At 32.0% G+C, this 22,727-nt stretch overlaps 3 protein-coding genes across 8 annotated transcripts; 1 reads left to right on the top strand and 2 right to left on the bottom strand.

Moving 5' to 3' along the window:
• Positions 1 to 142: 142 nt before the first annotated feature.
• LOC101206698 (neutral ceramidase 2) lies at positions 143 to 4,888 on the top strand. The gene is made up of 9 exons (XM_031887025.1): positions 143 to 417; positions 1,608 to 1,831; positions 1,908 to 2,204; positions 2,328 to 2,583; positions 2,668 to 2,926; positions 3,011 to 3,136; positions 3,636 to 3,699; positions 3,771 to 3,940; positions 4,046 to 4,888. The coding sequence occupies exons 1-9, from the start codon at positions 143 to 145 to the stop codon at positions 4,604 to 4,606; spliced, it is 2,232 nt and encodes a 743-aa protein (XP_031742885.1). The 3' UTR covers positions 4,607 to 4,888.
• LOC101212881 (alcohol dehydrogenase-like 7) lies at positions 3,961 to 12,691 on the bottom strand. Of its 5 annotated transcripts, none has more exons than XR_004217407.1 (10): positions 12,345 to 12,691; positions 12,110 to 12,246; positions 11,528 to 11,574; positions 8,142 to 8,470; positions 6,631 to 6,713; positions 6,358 to 6,433; positions 6,139 to 6,203; positions 5,714 to 5,809; positions 5,387 to 5,574; positions 3,961 to 4,832 (listed from the first exon to the last, which is right to left on the bottom strand). XR_004217407.1 is itself a non-coding variant. In XM_011659056.2 (10 exons), exons 1-10 carry the CDS (start codon positions 12,391 to 12,393, stop codon positions 4,824 to 4,826), a joined length of 1,056 nt encoding a protein of 351 aa, XP_011657358.1. In that variant the 5' UTR covers positions 12,394 to 12,677; the 3' UTR covers positions 3,961 to 4,823. The 5 variants fall into 5 exon arrangements, 3 of the variants coding, with proteins under 3 accessions (XP_011657358.1, XP_011657356.1, XP_011657357.1); XR_004217406.1 differs by having other exon boundaries at positions 3,961 to 4,810; positions 12,345 to 12,690; XM_011659056.2 differs by having other exon boundaries at positions 5,387 to 5,551; positions 12,345 to 12,677.
• A 1,985-nt stretch (positions 12,692 to 14,676) lies between these two features.
• LOC101206456 (alcohol dehydrogenase-like 7) lies at positions 14,677 to 18,829 on the bottom strand. 2 transcript variants are annotated; one of them, XM_011659052.2, is made up of 10 exons: positions 18,668 to 18,829; positions 18,424 to 18,560; positions 18,287 to 18,333; positions 17,706 to 18,031; positions 17,249 to 17,331; positions 17,093 to 17,168; positions 16,828 to 16,889; positions 16,569 to 16,664; positions 15,069 to 15,233; positions 14,677 to 14,946 (listed from the first exon to the last, which is right to left on the bottom strand). In XM_011659052.2, exons 1-10 carry the CDS (start codon positions 18,717 to 18,719, stop codon positions 14,830 to 14,832), a joined length of 1,161 nt encoding a protein of 386 aa, XP_011657354.1. In that variant the 5' UTR covers positions 18,720 to 18,829; the 3' UTR covers positions 14,677 to 14,829. The 2 variants fall into 2 exon arrangements, with proteins under 2 accessions (XP_011657354.1, XP_011657355.1); XM_011659053.2 differs by having other exon boundaries at positions 14,677 to 14,969.
• Between the last annotated feature and the right edge of the window lie 3,898 nt (positions 18,830 to 22,727).

Below are 22,727 nucleotides of genomic sequence, written 5' to 3' on the forward strand. Positions count from 1 at the left end.
ACATATGTATATAAAGCTATCTATCAAGACCACACTTTGGCCATTGTTTCATGATCATCAAATTGAGTTATTAATTTTTCAAAGTTCTAACTGATCGAGCCAAATGCGACGACATTCATCAACGTGGTTGAAGCTTATGGCTATGGCCACTGTAGTTGTAGCTGTGAGTTGGTGTGTCAATGGAGATTGGTTGGTCGGCGTCGGGAGCTTCGACATGACTGGCCCGGCAGCCGAAGTGAACATGATGGGGTATGCGAACATGGATCAGAACACGGCAGGGATTCATTTTAGGCTGAGAGCCAGGACGTTTGTTGTTGCTAGCAGTGTTGATGGACCCAGAATTGCGTTTGTTAATTTGGATGCTGGAATGGCTTCCCAATTGGTCACCATTAAAGTGCTTGAAAGGCTCAAATCTAGGTATAAATATATATATATATATGCTTATGTTAACATTGGTTCTTGGGTGAAATATTTATATCTAATGAACTAACAAAAAGAAAATACCTCATCGTGAGTAAGAGATAGATTAGTGACATGATGATGTATATAGCTCATCTACTGACATGAATTTGTATATTATTAACCTTAGAAGTTAGGTTTGATCTCTCCCTCGTATTATTGTATTTAAAAATATATACTATACTACTATTAAGTTTTTTAAGGTTATCGAAACAGAATAATGTAAAGGAAAAAAAAAAATCCAATTCTAACCTTTTTTTTCTAGTATAGTTATAGACGTAATTACAATAATATTTGAAAGACGCTAGTTTCAACTTTAACAACTAGAACATAGAAATATGAACTAAAATATAGATTACAATCTATTTACCGTAAAACATGATGAATCAAAATAGAGTACTATTTTTGTCTATCTTTATTATGATAATTTATCACATAAAATTTGTGATATTTTGCTATATTTGTAGATATTTTAGGAAGTTTTGTCGTTTAAAACAATTACCCTTAAAAAATAAAACATAAAATATGTAATACAATTTATTTTTAAAATTAAAATATAAGAAATGTCTTACTAAAAAAAATAGTGTAGAGAAGACCTAGACACTCGATTTGCACCCAAACACAAACTATTTCACTATACTATTATAACATCTTTTGGGTGAAGAAAAAAAATGCAAAAAACAAAATTAAAATCATGAGTATTTATACTTAAAATGAACAACATCATACTATTTATAGAAACTTTGAAGAGTTGATATCTTAACAAATAAACTAAATTAAAACAAAATACAAATAAATATGAAGACGTTTATATATAATTAGTGATAAAAATAAATGTTAGATACAATTTTAAGATTATCAATTTTAGTGCATGTTTGAAAGTGACTTTGAAATTATTAAAATCACCTTTCTAAGAAAGATAGTGTTGATATCAGTGCACGTTTGGAAGTGATTTTGAAATTGTTAAAATCATTTTTGTGAAAGAGAAAGTGTTGGTGCATATATATATATATATATGGTTTGGGTTTGGCATTGATATTGAATATCATTTGATATCTCTTCGATATCAAATTAGTTTTGAGCAATTAAATGCTTGTTTAAGGAGATGTTTTAGCGTGAAAAAGGTGAATTTAACCATTCAAATAAAATATTTTGGTGCAAAGGTTTGGAGATGTATACACAGAAGAGAACGTAGCAATAAGTGGAATCCATACACATGCCGGCCCAGGCGGCTACTTACAGTACTTAGTTTACTCAATAACATCCCTCGGCTTCGTTCAACAATCCTTCGACGCCATCGTCAACGCCATTGAACAGAGCATCATTCAAGCTCACGAAAGCCTCAAGCCAGGGTTCATCTTATTCAACAAAGGCAAGCAAATCAGGCAACTCTTTCACTTTTGTAGATACATCTTGGTTTGTTGATTTGATCTTTCGATGACTGACAGGGGAAGTTGAAAATGCGGGGATTAACAGAAGCCCAAGTGCTTACCTTATGAACCCGGAAGAAGAACGAGCTAAATATGCAAACAATGTGGATAAAGAAATGAGTATTCTGAAGTTTGTTGATGGAGAAAATGGGAATAGCATTGGGGCATTTAGTTGGTTCCCAACGCATGGGACTTCCATGAGTAGAGATAATAAGTTGATTAGTGGTGATAATAAAGGTGCTGCTGCTAGGTTTTTCGAAGATTGGGCCGCCTCTAATCGTCGAACCACCACAACCCCCTCAAATAATACTTCGGGTAAAGTTCTGACTTCTTTTCAAATATAGTAAAAGTTAAACCAAAAGATTCATAAATATTACAGCATAGAGAATGTTTACAATTTCTTCTTCCTTCACATTTTAATATATATATTGAAAACAGGAATTGAAGATTTAATGAAGAAAGCAGGGAAGATAAAGGCCACAGGTGGAAAACGATGCAGCAAAACAAGTAGCAAATCATCAAAAGTGAGGAAGAACGACGGATCTCTCTTCGTAGGAGCATTTTGCCAATCCAACGTCGGCGACGTAACACCGAACGTACTTGGCGCATTTTGCACTGATTCAGGAAACCCCTGCGACTTCAATCACTCATCTTGCCACGGCAGTGACCTTCTGTGCGTAGGCCGCGGCCCTGGGTAACGTTACATACAACAAAAGTTCTTTTTTTCTTTAACCAACAAACTTTTTGCGCATCACCCGTTTGTTAAACTACCACATAGGTTCCCAGATGAAATTCTTAGCACAAAGATCATTGGGGAGAGACAGTTCTTGAAAGCAGCTGATTTGTTCACAACAGCTACAGAGAAACTAACAGGGGAGATTGATTTTCGGCATGTGTATTTGAATTTCACAGACATTGAAGTTGCAATTGATGGGAATAATGTTGTCAGGACATGTCCAGCTGCTCTTGGCCCGGGTTTTGCCGCTGGAACTACGGATGGTCCTGGTGCGTTTGGCTTTCAACAGGGTGATACTGAGGTCAGTACAATGGAAAGTGAGATGAATCCTTGCCTTTCTTTTTTCGATTTGTCTTTAAATTTTGTTTTGGAAATTTTGTTGCAGATCAATAAGTTGTGGAAGCAGTTGAGAGATTCATTGAAGAAACCCAGTGAGTTTCAGGTTGGCTGTCAGAAGCCGAAGACGGTTTTGTTGGACACCGGCGAGATGTTTGAACCTTATGCTTGGGCGGTACGAAAGAAATAGTTTACCTTAAATCAATTACAAATTTGGAACAAATTGATTGAACGAAAGAAGCTCAAAATGAATTTGATTCTTGACATGTTGGACTCAAAGGGATGGTTTGACATGACAACATCACACAAAACAGTTTTCAGTTTAATCAAATAAAGTTAAATAGAAATTTTGGTTAGAGAAAATCAGAATTTTAAAATAATTTAGAATTTAATCTTTATAGTTTCGTAAAACTTTATAAATAGTTCTTCTCATTTGATAAAATCCTCATAAATAGTCCACTTCATAAGACCGCTGTTAAAAAAGTTTATCAAACCATTATCATTTTGCCAGTCTATTCATGACAGTGTTTTGATAGAATCAAAGTTATGAAAGTTTCTAAACTTCAAGAATTGAGTGGACGTAAAACATACTTTATCAAATAAATAAAGCCAAGATGAATGTACTGTACAAAAATGCTTATTGTAAATGCTAACTTTGATGGGTGAATATACAGCCAGCAATTCTTCCAATTCAAATTCTCAGGCTAGGAAACTTGATCATACTCTCAGTGCCAGGAGGTATAAACAGAAAACGAGTCCGAGTTTTTTCACGCAAAGACAGAGTAGCCTTACCCCTTTGTGTTTTGCAGAGTTCACAACAATGGCTGGCCGACGGCTAAGGGAAGCAGTAAAGGAAACTCTAATTAGCAATGGAAATGGAGTGTTTGATGATGATACCCACGTTGTGATTGCAGGGCTTACAAATACTTACTCTCAATATGTCGCAACTTTTGAAGAATATGAACAACAAAGATATGAAGTAAGCACATCAATCTCAAATTGAAATAAGAAAACACTTGAGAGGCTAGTTTTGACAATATAAGTTGTTTTTATTAATCATTCGATGTTTTCATGTTATATTTAGGCTGCCTCAACTCTCTATGGGCCACACACTCTATCAGCATACATACAAGAGTTCAAGAAACTAGCAATAGCAATAGCCAAAGGTGAAAAAATTGCCAAACCAATTGCCTCACCACCAGACCTTTCCTCTGTCCAACTCCGACTCGTAATGGACCCTTTTGGAGAATCTCCCCCGAATGGTGTAAACTTTGGAGACATTCAACAAGACGTCGAATTACCAAAAGACGGTTGGTTCAAAACTGGGAGCAAACAAAAGCCAACTGCCACATTTTGGAGTGCAAACCCAAGATTTGACCTCTTAACCGAAGGGACGTATGCCTTGGTCGAAAGGCTAGAGAAACAACGATGGACACCGGCATATGATGACGATGATTTCTCCTTGTTTTTTAAATGGAAATTAGACAACACGTTTATCAACAACTTAGTCACTATTGAATGGGACATACCGATAGACGCCGATCCAGGTGTGTATAGGCTTCGACACTTTGGATCATCGAGGAGTACCATAAACTCAACCAACGTATATTTCACTGGAGCATCTCGTGCATTTGCTGTGTTCTAAAGAAACATTAAACTTCAATACAAAATGGAGTTTGTAATATTGAAAGTCGCTTAAGTTTGAGGAGTAACAAGGCAGGAGTTTGCTTCATTATTTGGTCATCCAGATCACACACCTCAGGCATTGGCCTTCACTTAGCAAACTGAAAGCTTTGTTGATGTCTTCAAACCCAACTTCATGTGTGATAAATAAATCCAATTCTAATTTCTGCCAGCCAAGTTTACATATTCTTAAATGAATAAAAATGTGTCAGGCAGAGGAATTCACATAAAAAAAAAAAAAAAATAGAATCAAAAGTGGAAGGTAAATGCTACACACATATTTTGACAAGATCAACCTTCCTTTCACATTGATATTTTAAATTTTTATTTATCAATACAATGTCCAATTTTTATTTTATGGAGTTAATTACAAATTTTGATCTGTATAATTTAGGCAAGTGTTCAATTTTATAGTTTGCTTAAAAGATTAATACTTTTCAATACCATCAATATTTTAACTGAGATTTGACTATACTCAGTTTCTTTTTTCCATTTTTACGACTGTGCGCAGTAGAGAAATCCAACCTAGTTCAAACTCATGTATCTCGTGTTGGCATGTACTATCAGTTTCTTACTAAAGAAGATTATAGACATTTGATAACAAAAACTATTTTCATGTGAAGAATGTTAGAACTAAATTACATCATTTTATAGTGTTAGTAGCAGTATACAATAAATATTAATATATAACATTACAAAGACAAACAAAAGAGGAAAAATGTAGGGTAAAGTTGTTGGGTACCTTATCAATGTACCATTGAAGGAGTGTGGGAATGTCTGATTTGGGCTTAAGTCCACCATATATGCATCCTATCAACATTTTCCCTTGAAAAATGGCATCTATACATTTGACACCTAAAAGTGACGCTTGGTCCTCCACACCAAATAAAATTGTTTTCCCCCAACCCTAAACTCATTGACACAAGAAAACTTTTGTCGTTGGTTAATACAGAAAAATAATCTGAACCAAACCACCTCAAATGTTAGATGTTCAAATTTCTATTTTCGCATTGGTATGGATATTGAGTTAAAACTAAAAACGTTAAAGATCGTGTATATATAATGATACCTTTCTGCAGCATGCAAATGCTTCCTTGATTAAGGAACTTAATCCAACACATTCAAAGCAATAGTCTGCACCCCCATCCGTCATCTCATTGATTACCTGCAATGTCAAATCATCAAATGCTAAGATTCAAAAGTTCTAGTCGAAAACTTTAGAGTATAATTCATCTTTTTAGCATTTTTTTCCCATCATTTATCAAATCAACGTTCAACGATAAAGTATAATTGTTTATTTTTCAATTTAAAAGACCAAATAAAAACTAAAACGTGTAGTTTAAATTTGAACTCAAGATCTTCTATTCCACTAAATAAAAAACCAAGTTAATATACATACAAATTTGATATATGTATACATGCACACACACATATGTTTCATTTTTGTAGTATTTGTCTTCAACATTGTCAAGATCATAATTTCGTGGCGCTTACCTGGCTCACAGATTTGTCTCCAATGTTTCCAGAATTAACAACCTCTGTGACTCCAAACTCTTTTGCTGTATTTAAGTAAAAGAAATTCATAAAAACACACACACACACACAAATATTCAAGCTATGATGTCATAGAATTTTGTAAATTAATGATGTAGAATTATGTGTGAATAGTTTAAATTTAAACCTTGGCTTGTTAAATGTGTAAGAGATACTTGCCCAATGTTAATTTATGTGGGTTGACATCTATTCCAATGATTCTAGCTGCTCCACATATTCTTGCTCCTTGAGCAACCTGAATAACAATCCTTAATCATGAAGCTTTTAAACGGAGCCTTTGAAGTTTTTTTTTAAGATAAGAAACATCTCATTGAATAAATGAAATAAAAGGGGAGCCCCAAAGCACATAAAGATGATTACAAAAGAGATATCAAATTGGAAACTAAAAAAGGAAGACAGTGGAGTTTTTGAAGTGAATAAAAGAATTCTTACTGCTAAGCCCACAGTCCCAAGCCCAAAAATGGCAACAGTAGATCCCTTCTCCACATTTGCTGTTCTCCAAGCAGCTCCCACCCCTGGAACCAAATGACTAACGATCAATAACTTTGTTACTACTACTCACAGTTTTATGCATCATTTTGTTTGTTTAAAATAAAAATTCAAATCCATATACACACACATATATATTTAAACCCAAGAATGAATATATTTTAACAGAATCAAATCAAGTATGTTAACAGAAACACATGAGTTCCGCAATCTGAAAGGAATATGAATAGGCTTCCAAAGGGATAGGGAAGTAATGAGCCAAGTAGTAAAAATTTACTTTTGACTTTGTTTTCAAGTTGTCGTAGTTAGAAACATTTGAAGGTTAGATGTACTAACTCTAGTCAAATTCCATTTTATCATTGTTTTCATGAGAGTGAAAAATGGTATAAGTGGTACAAAAGCTTCAAGGGAGTGCTCTTATAATTAGGATGGAAAAGAGATTTCACTTTTGTAAAAAAACTCAAATAGTGGATTTCTTTCTAGTGGATCATGGTTTTTCTTTGGGTTTGGAGTTTTTGGCGTAATTTCTGGTGGTATCATAGCTATACCCTGACTTAGCCATGTTGGTAGACTCCCCAGGTGTGGTTGAATAAAGAAGTGGAGAACCCTTGAAAGATGTAGACATGATGATATCCATTCATGGTTGAGCTTTTCAAGCAGGCAGTGTGGTCAAGTATAATTTGAAGAGATGATTACTTGAGGGGGGAGGCTCAGTGGTTCTTTGTTCAAGGGGAGATTGTTGGGAATGCAATCGAAGTCCTACATTCTGATAGACCACCAATTGTAATACAATATAGCAGAAGAAAGACAAGTGGAACTGCACGCGCACAGGTGATGGAAGTGGAGGAAGTGGAAACCACCTTAGTGGGGACAACAGTTAGTTACATGGGGGGAGGTTAAAAGGGAGAGATGGAAAGAAAGATGGGGGTGGTTAATCAGTTTCTGGAAGTGGAGGGGCTGTAGTTTCTGGAGAGCAGAATTTCAGAAGTTGTTCAGTTACTTTAATCTTAGAAAGTGTTTTCCATTTTCGTAAATTACTTTTGGATGTTTGAATGTTTTATTTTGAACTTGGTTAATGGTACTTGTTTGTTCTATGTTTTCAAGACTGGTTTGAGTATTGTATTCTGTAATAGTTTGGTTGCTTAATGAACAAATAGAATCATTACTTGGTGTTCTATCACATTACTAGATAAGAGGATGATTAGGAGTATGTACGAGAGGACAACTATCACCCACATAAGACCTTTTGAGTGAAACCAAATGCAAAGTCATAAGGCTTTATGTCCAAGGTGGACAATATCATATACCATCGTGAAGATATAGATAGGAGTTTTGTTAGCCTATCCCTAAAATTAATGCTCTCATCATCTTGTTGAGTTTGAATATTTGAATGTTTAGGAATTGAGTAATAATATTAAAATAGACTCCATGCAAAAATAACATGTTAGAACTACCTGTCGATACGCCACAACCTAGGAGGCATGCCTTGTCAGGAGAGATGAGAACAGGATCAAGCTTAGTGAGATGAGTAACATCCACCACAGTGTACTCGCTGAAACTTGAAACAAACATAAAATGATGCAAAACCTCTCCCTTAAGATCCGTGAACCTACTTGTCCCACATTGAGGCATCCCTTGAGAGAGCTTAAAAGGTTGTTTAGAGCAAAGATTGCTCTTACTTGACGTACAATCTCTACATTCTTCACACTCAGCCATGAATGTTGGTATCACAAAATCACCTTGCTTTACTTCACTTACTTCAACTCCTACACTCTCAACCTCCCTGCAACACAAAATATCTTAAGAATAAGCAAAATTGTAAGATGGGTTTTAGATGCTTTTTTTTCCTTTGTTTTTGGGATTAAAATTATGAAATATTTTGCTTGATAGACATATAGTTGTTGATCCCAAAATCCAAACAAAGTTGAGTGGTATGTCCCTCACATGACAACAACAATATATATTTGTATTCAAAAGAAGAATACAACCTGCAAGGAAGAAAGATTTGCACATCGATGTAGTGTTAGCCACACAGACTCTGAAGCTTCAATTAGAAAATTAATAGGTGAGGCTTAAGATAGATTATCTAGTGGAGAATCAACTTACCTCTTCTCTTATTATCCTCAAGTAATTATAAGGTCAATTGACTGAAATTCTTTCCATCTATGGTTTTTAGTTGTTCCCAAATTCCTTTTCTTTCTTATCAGACTTTACCATGTGAAAACTTCAAGGTTCAATGGGCTTTCCATTATCCTTGGTCAGGGTCGAGGTCAAACGTGCTGATTTGGTTTTAGGCCTAGTTAGCCCTGTATCAAGGCCATTGCATCGTTAAGGTATCATTGTTGGCCTAGCTCATGTTATTTCCTTGGTTTAGCTGCCTCCGCTCCCATGCTATGTTGATTATACCATTTGCCCCAAAATCCACCCATAACATTAGCCTCACTCCCAAGTTGAGGTTTGTGGTTTAACTATTCATTCTTATGGCTCAAGCTTTTGAAGTACAATCTTCACTTCTATTGCATTTGCATACGCGTTTGGTTTCAAACACCAACCTTTGCACTACCTGCCGTGAGATCTTTCTCAAGTTTTGGGCCTATTGAGTCAAACCCTTTGAAGCCCAACCGATTTTAGTTTGTGCTTCTCTACCTGTTGGCAAAGTTGTGCGCCAAATAATGTCATGTCCACCTTACTTATTTATAAGCCTAGGGAACAGAACACTGCTCTCTCAATCCAAGGTAGGCCTCAGAATCATGACCCAACCTGGAATATTATCTGATCAAACCTATTAAGGCTCCACTACCTTCTAAGTATTCTTCCTCGGCCTATGGGTTAAGTTATGGTTACTTCATCCATCATTTCCTAGGACAGATCATAACTTCTCTGCTTATTTCAGTTACTTTGTAGCTTGTTCATAAAAAGTTGCTTCCTTATCGATTGTGTTGTGTAACTTCACTTGCATTGGATAATATGGCTTGAAAGAATATATTTTATCGTTTAAAAGTTGGTAATCACTCCTTAGCTTGTGGGAGACATACTTTTGGACAACTATCACGATCCAGCTAGAAAATGCATGTGCCAAAACTTGTAGGCCATGTGTGGCCAAGTGCAAGGTCAAGGCCAACAGTTGTAAGAAAAAGACAACCGTTGAGGAAAGCAACAAACAACAAATTTCATTTAAAACTTCACAAAGACCTAGGCAAATAGAAACAGTTTTTGGGATATTATAAAAGTACAACATCAGAAGCATGAGGCTCTAAAATTCCTAATCTTCATGATGAGTAGAGTCCTCATTAGCTTTAGCATCAACCTCGAAGCTCACATTTCCTAAAATGAAAGTGTAGTGGTTTTAGCGCAAGGTCTCAGAATCTTTGGTTAAATAGTCAAAGTTCATCTCAAGATGATGATGAATGCTTCTTTCCTTGCTCCACTCCACCCCATATTCCATCACAACATCTTGCATTCTAGTAAAAGTTTAAGTTTCAGTAAAAATATCCTCCAGGCATAAGGTGTTTAGAAAAAGAGCTTCAGCTTTCTCAAGATTAGCATGGACCTTGGAACAATTGGTCACTTGTGTTAGCTTGGGGTTGAATCAACTCCTCCTAAGGAACTCATGTCTCCACCAAGTGATTGAAGTTTATTGTATACTTTTTCACTCTATATATATGCATTATAATTGTTTTTTGGTTGTTTACTCTATATATATGCATTATAATTGTTTTTTGGTTGTTTACTCATATATTCAATAACTCTTCTCTTAACGTTCTTCTTTTATTTGTTTTAGTACAATAATTTTAATAATATCAATTTGTAATTATATGTTTTTCATTACATGTGTACGCCAAAAATAAATTAGTGAAAACTAACTATTTAAGCTAAATTTATGAAATGAATGTCGTAATTAAGAAGATTAAAGAAATTAATTTGAAGCAAAATTTTGTATTTCATGGAAAATATATATGCATGGAAAAAAACATTCTTGCAAAAGGAGGATTGAAGCTTAATTTATGATATGAAAATCGTAATTAAAAAGTTTTTTTCATTTGATGTACCATGATGAGAAGTAACGATTTAATAATAGCAATTTTAATTTATGAAATGAACGTCATAATTAAGAAGATTAAGGAAAATGTTTTTAAGAAAAATATTGCTTTTCATGACAAATATATATGCATAGAAAGAAAGATTAGTGGAAACGCAGTATCGAAGCTCAAAATTATTGCTAGGAACGTTGCAATTAGAATCTTACTTAATTCGACGTCCAATATATATGCATGAAAAAAAAATCATGAAACATCACAATTGATATTAAATTTATTGAACGAATATCATAATCAAAATTATTCATAAAATCAATTTAAGAAAATTGCCTATTGGATCTATAATATATATTTTAGAAAAAAAAAGTTGTGAAAAACACAGTTGTAATAATCTGCACCTCAAACACAATTTATAATATAGTCGCAGACAATGCAGTCTATCAAAACAGGCTATAATGGAAGCACTATGACTATTATAATATTAGGACTATCATAAATCACTCATTGTCCCAAACGTCCCTTAGAGTTTGAGTAATGAATAAATTGAATCGATCATAACGGGTGGATTGAGGAGTACACCTCGTGCCAACACCCTACCAAAGAACAAAGCTTTGAGAAAACCAATCTCAGCAATAACTCAACTAGAATAAAGCTTATAATATCAAGCTCGAAGGTGAGCTGCTTCGATTCTACCACCCCATATTGTAAAAAAAGTGTTGGAGAATAGAAACACAGATTATGGTTTATATGCTTGATATTTAGAAAGAAAAAAATTCAGAGAGAAGAGAGGTGTTGTGACTTACCCTACAGCTTCATGGCCAAAAATTCTTGGAACAATCCCCGGAGGATCCTAATAACATTTTAGCATTAGAGTTGGATGAATTGGGTATTGATTGATGGGAAATTCTAACTCGACTCGACGGAAAAACCTCGTTCACAAACAGGAAGAATAGAAAGCAAAAACAACATTTGACAATCCACTGAGGCAAGTAATCGGGTTCAAATAAAACTCATGGGGAATTTTTGGATCATTGACCCCAAGCTCTTGGTTTAGATAATATTTATTGAACAGTTGAATCTCCTGAAGTAAGAAGTAGAAGTGGTTTGCCCTATGGAATGACAAGTCCGATCAAAGCGTAGATAGATATTCACATGGTTCCTGATGCTTGGTTTAGTTTTAAGATGATCAGGAATTCCACAAGTTAGAGTAACTTCCAAGAAGTCACACAAGTAGGCTCAAAATCACACAAAAATCCCCAAATCACACTACAACCCATAAATAGACTCTAAATTCACAAATTAATCACCCAAGTAAAGCAATCAAAATCAGACTTTAATCACACAAACCAAAAATTGAAGAAATGAAAGCATTAGGAGAAAAGAACCTTCATTTTCCAATATTTGATATCGGTATGACAGAGAGAGGTGCAAATGATCCGTATCCGAACCTCATGAGGCAACGGCGGAGCCACCATTATGTCCTCCATCATCAGCGCCTCCCCAGCCTTCCGGCAGACCGCCGCTAACAAATTTCAATAGTTTGAAAAAGAAAAAAAAAAAAAAAAAAAGAGAACAGAAATTACGAAATAGAAAGAAGATTAAAGGAAAAGAAATTAGTACCTCTGCACCGGATGGGCTTACCGCCGTTCATCCCCAATTTTTGTTCCATCAGTGATAGGATAAGGAGGAGTATGAAAAAAAAATTGAAGCCCCTTATTTATCTCATTCTTCACATCCCATTGTTGTATTACCTGCCACTGTCAACTTCACTTCGTTTCCACCGACACGTGCATGGCAGTCTTTCTTTTCCTACGCGGTTATGAGGTTGATGATACACTGCTATATATCCAGCTATCTCAGAGGTTAATAACGTCTCCATAACTCATGACAGCCGGCTCAATATTTACTAAACTGATCTTACTTGGTTCGATTGTAACATTTGAGAAAACGATTTCAAAATATAGTTGGTGCTTGCCAATATTGGATTTGTTGGAAATGGTTATCTTCTCATCAATTCAAAAGTTAAATTTTGGATCTTACATTCTAATTTATTTTGAAATAAGCTTCTGGGTTCCAAATTAAATTTTGGCTTCACAAGTATGTTTGGAATCTATAACAAACAAATTAGATTTAAGTTAGATTAAATTAAGATATCTTAGTTTTCAAATGGTTGGATTAAAGATTTTAGTTTAAGGGTAAAGTTCGTAATTTTGAAAATTTAACTGGTTATTAGAGATCTTTTTAAATATAGCAAAATGTTACTATATATTAGCAATAAACGTTAATAAGACATCTATTATTAATTATCTAATAATATAATAGACACATTTCTACCATTTAAAACTATAAGTTCCTTTTATGTTTAGAGTCAAAATTGAGTTTATTGGAGAAAAATAATTAATTTATTTAGATTTGTTATGTTTTTATATAGGATTGTTTTGGTGTCTTTGTAAATACATGTACTCTATATCCGGTCTACAAAGTGTAATTGTCAATTAATGTAATCTTGGATTAAAGGGGAGGTAATGGATTAATTATGGGATTAGGATGCTTAGGAAGACCTACCATGTATGGAGGTCCAATTCATGTCATTCAGATGTCCAAGCCAGGTGACATCATCAACTTCAAGAAAAAATCATCAGGGGTAGACTTGACAACCAATGCCAACATATCTTTTCACCTTTATTTTACTTTTCAATTTTGTTTGTTTGTATTTTAGTCTTTTGTTTAGAATCCTTTTAGATTAGGAAGAGATAAGGATAAATAGGATTTGGTTGGTAATCTTTTATTTTAAAAAATATAGATTTTAAAGAGATAAAATGTTAATTAGTGGTCACACTAGCTTTCTCCTTTGAAAATTTATAATTGACACGTGTAATAATCATACTGATAAATAATTTTTTATTGAAAAAATCATTATTAAATTACTATAAAAAAAAACTATTATAAAACAATATGAACTAATATTGTAAAACAATGTTATCGAAGTTGATTGTACAACAAAATTTGTAATAGTTATTGTTAGAGGTGATCATGATCACCAATGATAGTGGACGACAATAGTAATGATTGCCAAAGGTGGTGGTCAAGGTTTGTCGAGTGTACATGAAAGTTGTTCATTGAGCGATAGATAGAGATGGTGGCCAGAGTTGGTGGGTGAACATGCTGTGAAGAATGAAAAAGTTGGCATTTGAAGGAGGTTTAATTAAAGAGAGGTTGGGTTGGTGGTTAGATGGTATCGACCTGCCTTTACCATGGAAAGAAGCATGACTTGTAATTGAATTGAAATCCAATTCCTTCCAAACTTGTTTCTCATGGGCTCTTGAGTGTAATATTAAGTATTATGTACATTGGTGCATCATAGTTTATCCAACTTGTTTCATAATTTATTTAATATAACATTCGTGTGTATGAACAAATAAAATATATTTAGTAGTCAACAAAAATAGTTTCCAAATCTATCCATAGCCATTAATAATTTATTTCATGGACACAACCTCAAATCCAATAAACCATGTCCAAATTCAGCAACAAACTTTGTCATGATCACATACCCCAATAATATGCCAGTCCTTTGAGCCTCAAATTTGAACCTTCGCTTTATAGAACGTGACGTTGTTGATATGTAAATTAATTAACATAACTAATACTTATCTGTTTTTGGTATTCTTATTTATAATAATCAACTAATTGAGTTCGTAATTTCTAATATTATTTTGAGATAACCACATATAACTATTAGCATGGTGGGGATAATTTAATTGTATTTAACTAAAATTTAAACTTTTCCAAAAAAAAAATATTTGAACTTTTTTTAAAACGATTCGGCAATGTGGGGCATTTCCAAATAAATTAAATTATTTACAAATTATGATTATTATAATAAAATGAAGAGGTGACTTTTTCAATATTTAAAATGACTGAATACTATAATCATTGAATTAGAGAGAGAGAGTCGAGAATGAACACTTTATTTAACTAAAAACAAAAGGGAGAACACTTTATTTAATTAGAAACAAAAGAGAGAACAGTTTATTGAATTAAAATAATGTAGGAAGGATTTTAAATGAACATAGTGGCTGACAAATAACATGGGTTAAGTAGCTCACTTGTTCATCCAAATCACACATCTCAACGATTTTCCTTCAATTAGCAAATTGAATGCTTCATTGATATCTTCAAAACCCACTTCATGTGTGACAAATTTATCCAGCTCAAGTTTCTGATATACGTCCAAACATTATTCTAACATCCAATAAAAATATAATATAACATAGCACGATACTCCACATCAAGAAAGAAAGAAAGATAGAAAAATTAGAAGTTTTGTATGGTAAGTAGTACCTTATCTGTGTACCATTTTAGAAGTGTTGGAATATCTGATTTAGGACTTGCTCCTCCAAATAAGGATCCCATGACCGTCTTCCCACGATGAAGAACATCATAAGACCTAAAATTCAATACTGCTCCAGGTTTGTCTACTCCTAACACTATTGTTTTTCCCCACCCCTGAAACTCAATTATCCATTTCTATGAATTTCTCTTTTTTACAATCATAATTCAAATGTATATATACTAATTTTATATTTTATACTTATCAATATTCTACCTATAATTTTATATTTTAAGAATTATACTCATTTTACCAGAGTATAAACTAGAAATATTATTACAAACACTAGAATTATCTAAAATATTTACAAATATATTCAAATCTCATAGTGCATGAATGATACATATTAATAGACTTTTAACTGTATCTAACTGATAAACATGAATAGTCACACATAGAAGTCTATCACATATTAATAGACTTTTAACCGTATCTAACTGATAAACATGAATAGTCACATGTAGAAATCTATCACATATTAATATACTTTTAACCGTATCTAACTGATAAACATGGATAGTCATAAGTAGAAGTCTATCAATGTCACTAATAGACACGAGTAGAAGTCTATCTATATCCATAATTGAGATAATCTAAAATATTGTTATATTTTGATTCATTTTACTCTATTTAAAAACAACTTTTTATTATTTTTTTAATTTTTATTATGTTACTATTATTATTATTTATATTATTATTATTATTATTATTTATTGGTATTATAATTGTTGTTATTATTATTACCGTTACTAATACTATTTATTATTTATTGATATTATTATTATTATTATTTATTACTGTTGTTTGTTATTATTATTATTATTTATTACTGTTAGTGTTATTGTTATTATGATTATTATTAGTATTACTGTTTATTATTTATTGATATTATTATTATTTATTACTATTATTGTTATTATTATTATTATTACTATTTATTATTATTTATTACAGTTGTTTGTTGTTGTTATTATTATTATTATTATTTATTACTGTTACTGTTACTCCTACTTGTTGTTATTTATCACGTGTGTTACACGCATAAAAATCATACTAAAAAGGGAGGAAGGGACTGGGGAGGGTAGGATGTAGATTTGGGATTCATATGTGAGGGTTTGAAATTTGAATATAATATACCATTTAAATTCATGTCTTTGTAAACTCTCAAAAAATATTTTTTTAAAAAAATATTTTTTAAAAAAAATTAAAAGAAAAAGAAAAAGAAAACTGGGTGAGAGGGCCCAGTTATAGACATGGCTCTTTACTTTTGCAAAAGTTCATTTTTGTTTATTCAAGAACAGAATCTGTGTCACCAGTATCAAGCATACCAATCACATAGATTTCTGTTGAAAGAGTTGAAAGGAAACTAGTACAGATACTAAACCAAATTATAGTCACGGTTAAGGAAGAATATTCATGGAAAATGCTTAAACAAAGAGAAAAGTGTGGACCTGTCTGCAGCATTTAAATGCTTCTTCAACTAAGAAAGCCATTCCAACACATTCAAAGCAATAGTCTGCACCTCCATCAGTCATTTCAATAACCGCCTGCTCCACGTTAAAGTGTGCAAGATTACCAACGGTATTACTAATTCAGTTCCACTAAAATCCTTTTAACAGTGAATTCTGAGGTACTATTTGTAATTAATGTAGCAGGTTTTATGGGAATGTGAAACTAAATCATATTCAATCTCATTGATAGCCTACAAACCTGGCTCAATTTATCGCCAAGAGTTCTGGAATTAACAAATTCAGTGACTCCAAACTTTTTTGCTGCATTTGGGAAATGAACATTTTTTAAGACTACTTAATAATAACATGATCTTTAAATGCTTCCAGTGAATTTTTTAAGTTTAAATTAACAATGTCTTCACATGATTGGACTTGTTACCTTGAAACTCACGACTCTTCAATAGAGAGAAGTTGCTTCAAACAATTAAAAATTTAAGAAAGAATAGAGAAATGAAAATACTTGCCAGTTTCAAATTTCTCTGGGTTGACATCGATACCGATAATCCGGCTTGCTCCACATATTCTTGCCCCTTCAGCAACCTATCACATTAAAAGTAAACCAGGAAGTTTTAGGCGTTAAACTTATATTGAAACAAAGTCAATAAACAGCTCATACGTACAGCCAAACCTATGGACCCAAGTCCAAATATGGCAACAGTGGAGCCCTTTTCCACATTTGCTGTTCTCCATGTCGCACCAACGCCTATAACCAGATCAACATATTCAAATATACACAAGTAAGCATAGTATAATTTCACAAAATATTCCCCTGTTTATTTGATATTTGAGCAGAAATATAGAGGAAGAATAAGAAAACTAAGGCTGCAGTCCTCTCAAGAAATTGAAGTCCTAACCAAATAGAGGTCAAGTTTTTTTGTGAGTTTTTTTTTAAAAAAAGTTTCTTTATGAGGTATAACATGTTTTGAAGTAGGAAACTGGACTAGCAGCATTTTAAGAACAGAACTAATTTTGTGCAAAATTAAACAGCCACTAATTAACTATATACGAAAACTCAAAAGCATTCAGGAGAATACAATTCAAATCTTCACAGGAGTAAGTAATGAATTAGAAGTTGACCTGTTGTTACCCCACAACTAAGAAGGCATGCCCTGTTTGGAGGGATTGCAGGGTCTACTTTGGTTACATTGACAATATCTACCACTGTGTATTCAGTGAAACTTGATACAAACAAAAGATGATGAATAACCTCTCCATTTAAATCTGTGAATCTGCTAGTCCCATATCGAGGCGTCCCCGGAGACACGCTGAAAGGGAATTTTGTACACAGATTGCTCTTATTTGACAAGCAATCTTTACATTCCCCACAGTCAGCCATGAAGGTTGGGATTACAGTATCTCCTTCCTTAACTTCATGAACATCCTTTCCTACGCTCTCAACCACTCTGCAACAACAAACAATAAATAGATAGTACCAAATAAATAGCGTATTGGTATTTTCAGATCAACTTTTAGATTTTTGAATGTTTTGCTTCACAAAGCAATACAGGAACAAGCATTTTTAATTAAGTTCAGTGCAATCCTAAATCACAATCATACATATCCAAAACTTCAACATATAGTTTTAATTAATAAGTTGAAATTAGACTTAAATCCCCAAAAATGATTTTACAGAGTTGAAAAGGAGACGTGGAACTCACCCGATAGCCTCGTGGCCAAGAATTCTAGGAAATATCCCCGGAGGATCCTTCGGAAATGGAACATTAAAAAATCGAGTAAAACAACTAGTTCATCCTACAAAATTAACACAAAAAACCAGAATGATTAGAAGACGAACCTTCAATTTCCAGAAAGTGAGATCGCTATGACACAAAGAAGTACAGATTATCCGAATCCTAACTTCACGAGGCATAGGCGGCGCGACAATTATCTCCTCAATCACTAGCGGCTCTCCAGGCTTCCGGCAGACAGCAGCTAACAAATTTAAAACGCAATGAAGCATCGAACATTTGAAGAAGAGACATTGGGTAAAAAAAAACTGAAACGGAAAAGACAGTACAAGTGAAGCAGAGAAGAAGTACCTCTGCAGCGGATAGGCTGAAGTCCAGTTGCAGGCGAGGAGTTATTTTCCATGACGGAGGGTTCCGATGAGGAGAGTCCTTGGAGTCCGGCGATGTATCCTATATCGTTGGATTTGGAGGTGGGGAATTGGAATTTGATGGCTAATCTTCGTTCCGTTATATAATAACAAGTTGTGAACAAATAAATAAATACGTTTGTATCTCTTTACTCATTGCATTTTTTAGTATTTTTCTTTATTTCCTTTAAAAAAACATCAAATCTTATCTTCAAATTATTAAAAAAAAAATTATCAATTTTAAATTCACTTAAATCATATTTTTAATCATACTTACAAAATTTGTTACAATAATGTAAAAAATAATATGTATTTAAAAGTCCAGAATCATATATGTAACTGTCATAAAAGTGATTTTAACATGATAGGCTTTTAGGTTGCAGTTTAGAAAAAAATTGTTTTTATTATCTAATTACTCAAATTCTGTGGTTTGTTAGGCATATTGAGTCGTTAATTGGTTTGTCCATCTAGCTATGCAACAAATTACATTAAATATTTATATTTCAAACGAAACACTTTTAAATTCTTACCATTTTTCGTTTAAATTCCTACCTTTTAAAGAAAAAGGCTAGCTTTAGGAGTTGAACTTTCTTCGCATAATTGAATTAGACCATGTTAAGTATTGACAATATCATCTTGATTGGAGACTAAAGTTTATTTTCTAGTTCAGAAGTCGATAAGTCTTATTGTAAATTTGTAAGATTGTATTTAAAGTTTTTCATTTTATTATATTGATAGATTTCAACAACGTTCACTATCATTTTTACAATTCAACTCACTCAAATGGGTCATAGTCATACTATAGAAATTGTTACAATCAAACAAAAATTTGTTCTTAAAGTAAGATATATCTATCTTAAACATCCATTTAAAAACTATTTTTTCTTAGTTTAACCTTTGTATAGCAGTCATTTTGTTTCTAGTTTTTTTTTTTTTTTTTTGAACTTAAGCATATTTCTTTTTGTGTCTTATAATTAACTATTTGCATTGACATAAATGCCAATATATTTATTTTTAGTAAAAAATTCAATTGTATAACAATTTTATGTCGAGTGGTCGGTTAGATTGAAAGTTAGGAATGAAACCACTCGTTTTAGAAAAAATTGTAAACTTACAACCTAACATTCCTTTTTAACAAATCTATTACATATATATTTTTTCATTTATTAAATTTGATTTGTAAGAAAGTATAAATTTTAGTTTTGAGGAATGATTAAGGTGGATTATAGATAATCATCCTACTTTCAATTACAAGTATTGAAGAGAGAAAAGATCATCACACAATAATATATCATTCGACGAATGATAGTTTGAAATACATTAGATGTGTGCATCTAAAATGAACCGAAGTTCTTTTAGTTTTAGCGTTTTTTTTTTCTTGGTCGAATAACCATTTTTATTAAAATCTTGAAAAGAGTAAGAAAGTGATGAAATTATGCATTGGTAAGCATTTCTTTAAATTATGAGTTAAAGTTTGCAATAATGGTTTCTTGGTTTGTGAAATGTTTTTCCATATTTGGGATTTTGACTTGTCCGTTTCTATCAATTAGTGGATATTAAAAATATATACACATCTTTTGAAAATTTGCCTTTTGAAGAATTTTTTTTTAATATTAGAAAAGGAAAAGGAAGATAATTTTCTATTGTAATATATTGGCCAAATGATGTATTTTTTTACCTTGTTATTCCCATTTATAAATTAGCAACCAATTTGGAAAAACACACTAACTTACCACTATCTTCCTTTTGAAATAATAATTTTTTGAAAATAATGACAAACATCCACTTTTGAATTACTAATATTTGGAATGATGTCCCATTTCATCTCTAAAAACAATTACTTTAGCTTTATAAAATTTAGAAATACACTTTTCTGGTTAAGTTAAAATTTAAATAATTGATACTAACTCTTCTATATACTGTAGCGCGTTGTGTGTAGTTAAATCTTTTTAAGTTTTACTAGCGTCTGCAATAATCGTTTTTTTTGTAGCATCTCTTTTTTAGTTACTTAAGTGTTTCTTATTCATAGTTGAAGGAATTAGCGTAGGTGTGAGAGTGATTTTTAAATGATTAAAATCACTAAAATATGTTTATAATAACTCAAAATTACTTTGATTTTGTTTGCACAATAATGTGTTTAGTGGAGTTGAACTTTTGTTTATGTTAATTTAATGTGACGTGGTTTGATGTTTCGAAATTGATTCTTTTAATTCTCTTTTCGTTGAATGTGTTCGTTTAATTTAAAGAAATAAAGTGTGTGATGTTCTTGAAATTAAAGTCTTAGAAGAACTTAAGTCTTTAAGGTTGTGGAGAATTCTCTCTAAACATATAGAACTATTGACCCTTCAAAGGAATACTTCTAAACATATAGAACTATTGACCCTTCAAAGGAATACTTCTCTGTTTATAGAGTTCTTTAGTAAGATTTATAGATTTGAATTTGGTTGGTTTATAAATCTAATTTTTGGGTTCAACCACGTTGGATTTTGACCTTATTTAGTATTTAGTCTAAATTAAACTTTTTTTTTTTTTTTGTTCAATTGGAATTTAGCCAAAATCTTAAGATTCAGAGTAATTATAATGGATAGAAATTTTAACAAGATTTTAAAAAAAAATTACAAAATATAACAAAGTCTATCCGTGATAGACTAATATTTGCAATATAGTTTATTAGTGATAGACTTTGACAATTTTTTCTATATTTACAATTTTTTAAAAATATTGTTATATATGCTAATATTTTGATTCTAATGGTTATATCTACCACTATCTCTAATACTTAATTTAGTCGAACTAAAATAATTAATTTAATCAAATAGACAATAAAAAAGCACATGATATTTTTGAAATTCTCCGATTTACGTCGCTAATTTTAATTCGGGTTGTATGTCAATTCTTAATTGATTCTAAATTTAATTTTTTGCGACTTTTAATTAGTTTTTAAAATTTCTTTCAAATATGGGATTTTGAATATAATATTTTTGCAAAGGTTTTAGGGTGATATACAATCAATTGATTCAAACTTATTTTTCCACGTTTTTCATTAGTCATCGGTGGAGTTTTAAATTGATTAGGGCCTTTGATTTGCGATGATGACTTCTTTTTTCTTCACTTTGTTTTCTTAATCATCAGTGGAATTAATCGATGGTTACCATTTATTTTTAACAACAATCCAAACTATGTTTTTTTATTTTTGAAAAACTTTTAAGTTTATTTAATTTTTTTAATCTCTTGTCAATTCAAATTCAATCCAGAATTAAAATATTATCATACAAATTAGAAAGAAAAAAAAATGGGACACCTTATTAAAAATTGTCATGTAGAACGTTATATATCTTATGAGGTTTGCACCTTAAAAATATATATACATTGCTATATAGATTATAGATCACCTTCATTGATAACGTCACCTTATTCTATTTTTCAAAGGAAAAACTTGGACACACCATGATTGATGATACCCATCTTCTGTGCAGCTCAAACAACATTCAATGCTATTCTAGAAAATAATTTGTAAAGAACATGTTCTCTATATCTCTTATGCTTTTCTAAAAAATTTATTTTTCTTGTGGTAAAGAGATAAAAGAAGAATGTGAAATAGGGTGTTCCCTTCTAAATAGTCTATTTCTGTCCTTTATGTTACACAAATACCATTTTTCTTACAAAATCAGATTTAGGTTGATTTCATCATTTATATCAATTTTCTTTCCATTTGTACCCTTACAACAATTATTGCATATATTTTTATTTATTGATGGTATTTTATAGAAAACAAAAAGAAAACCATAGTATAAAACTCAAACTAAGAATTGAAAAAACTTCAAACTATTTATAAAATATAACAAAAACAAGTTTAGATTGACTAACAATAATTTAATAAAGTTTGCTATATTTTTTTGTATGTCAGTCCTATTTATAAATTATGTGGTTGAAATTACTCTCCACCTATTTATTATATTCAATGTGGTACTTTTTATTATTGTTGTTATTATTATTATGTTAGG

Source organism: Cucumis sativus, chromosome 6, assembly GCF_000004075.3.
Source record: "Cucumis sativus cultivar 9930 chromosome 6, Cucumber_9930_V3, whole genome shotgun sequence".
Classification (NCBI taxonomy): domain Eukaryota; kingdom Viridiplantae; phylum Streptophyta; class Magnoliopsida; order Cucurbitales; family Cucurbitaceae; genus Cucumis; species Cucumis sativus.

Excerpts from the sequence above, each read along its gene's own strand:
- LOC101206456 (XM_011659052.2), bottom strand. The coding sequence starts at position 18,719 with ATGGAAAATAACTCCTCGCCTGCAACTGGACTTCAGCCTATCCGCTGC. Across the intron at positions 18,334-18,423 it reads TCACTTTCTGGAAATTGAAG|GATCCTCCGGGGATATTTCC; the intron begins GTTCGTCTTCTA and ends CCATTTCCGAAG. Across the intron at positions 18,032-18,286 it reads CTTGGCCACGAGGCTATCGG|AGTGGTTGAGAGCGTAGGAA; the intron begins GTGAGTTCCACG and ends TTGTTGTTGCAG.
- LOC101206698 (XM_031887025.1), top strand. The coding sequence starts at position 143 with ATGGCCACTGTAGTTGTAGCTGTGAGTTGGTGTGTCAATGGAGATTGG. Across the intron at positions 2,927-3,010 it reads TTCAACAGGGTGATACTGAG|ATCAATAAGTTGTGGAAGCA; the intron begins GTCAGTACAATG and ends ATTTTGTTGCAG. Across the intron at positions 3,700-3,770 it reads CATACTCTCAGTGCCAGGAG|AGTTCACAACAATGGCTGGC; the intron begins GTATAAACAGAA and ends TGTGTTTTGCAG.
- LOC101212881 (XM_011659054.2), bottom strand. The coding sequence starts at position 12,393 with ATGGAACAAAAATTGGGGATGAACGGCGGTAAGCCCATCCGGTGCAGA. Across the intron at positions 12,247-12,344 it reads TAAGCCCATCCGGTGCAGAG|CGGCGGTCTGCCGGAAGGCT; the intron begins GTACTAATTTCT and ends GAAATTTGTTAG. Across the intron at positions 5,810-6,138 it reads GAGACAAATCTGTGAGCCAG|GTAATCAATGAGATGACGGA; the intron begins GTAAGCGCCACG and ends TTGACATTGCAG.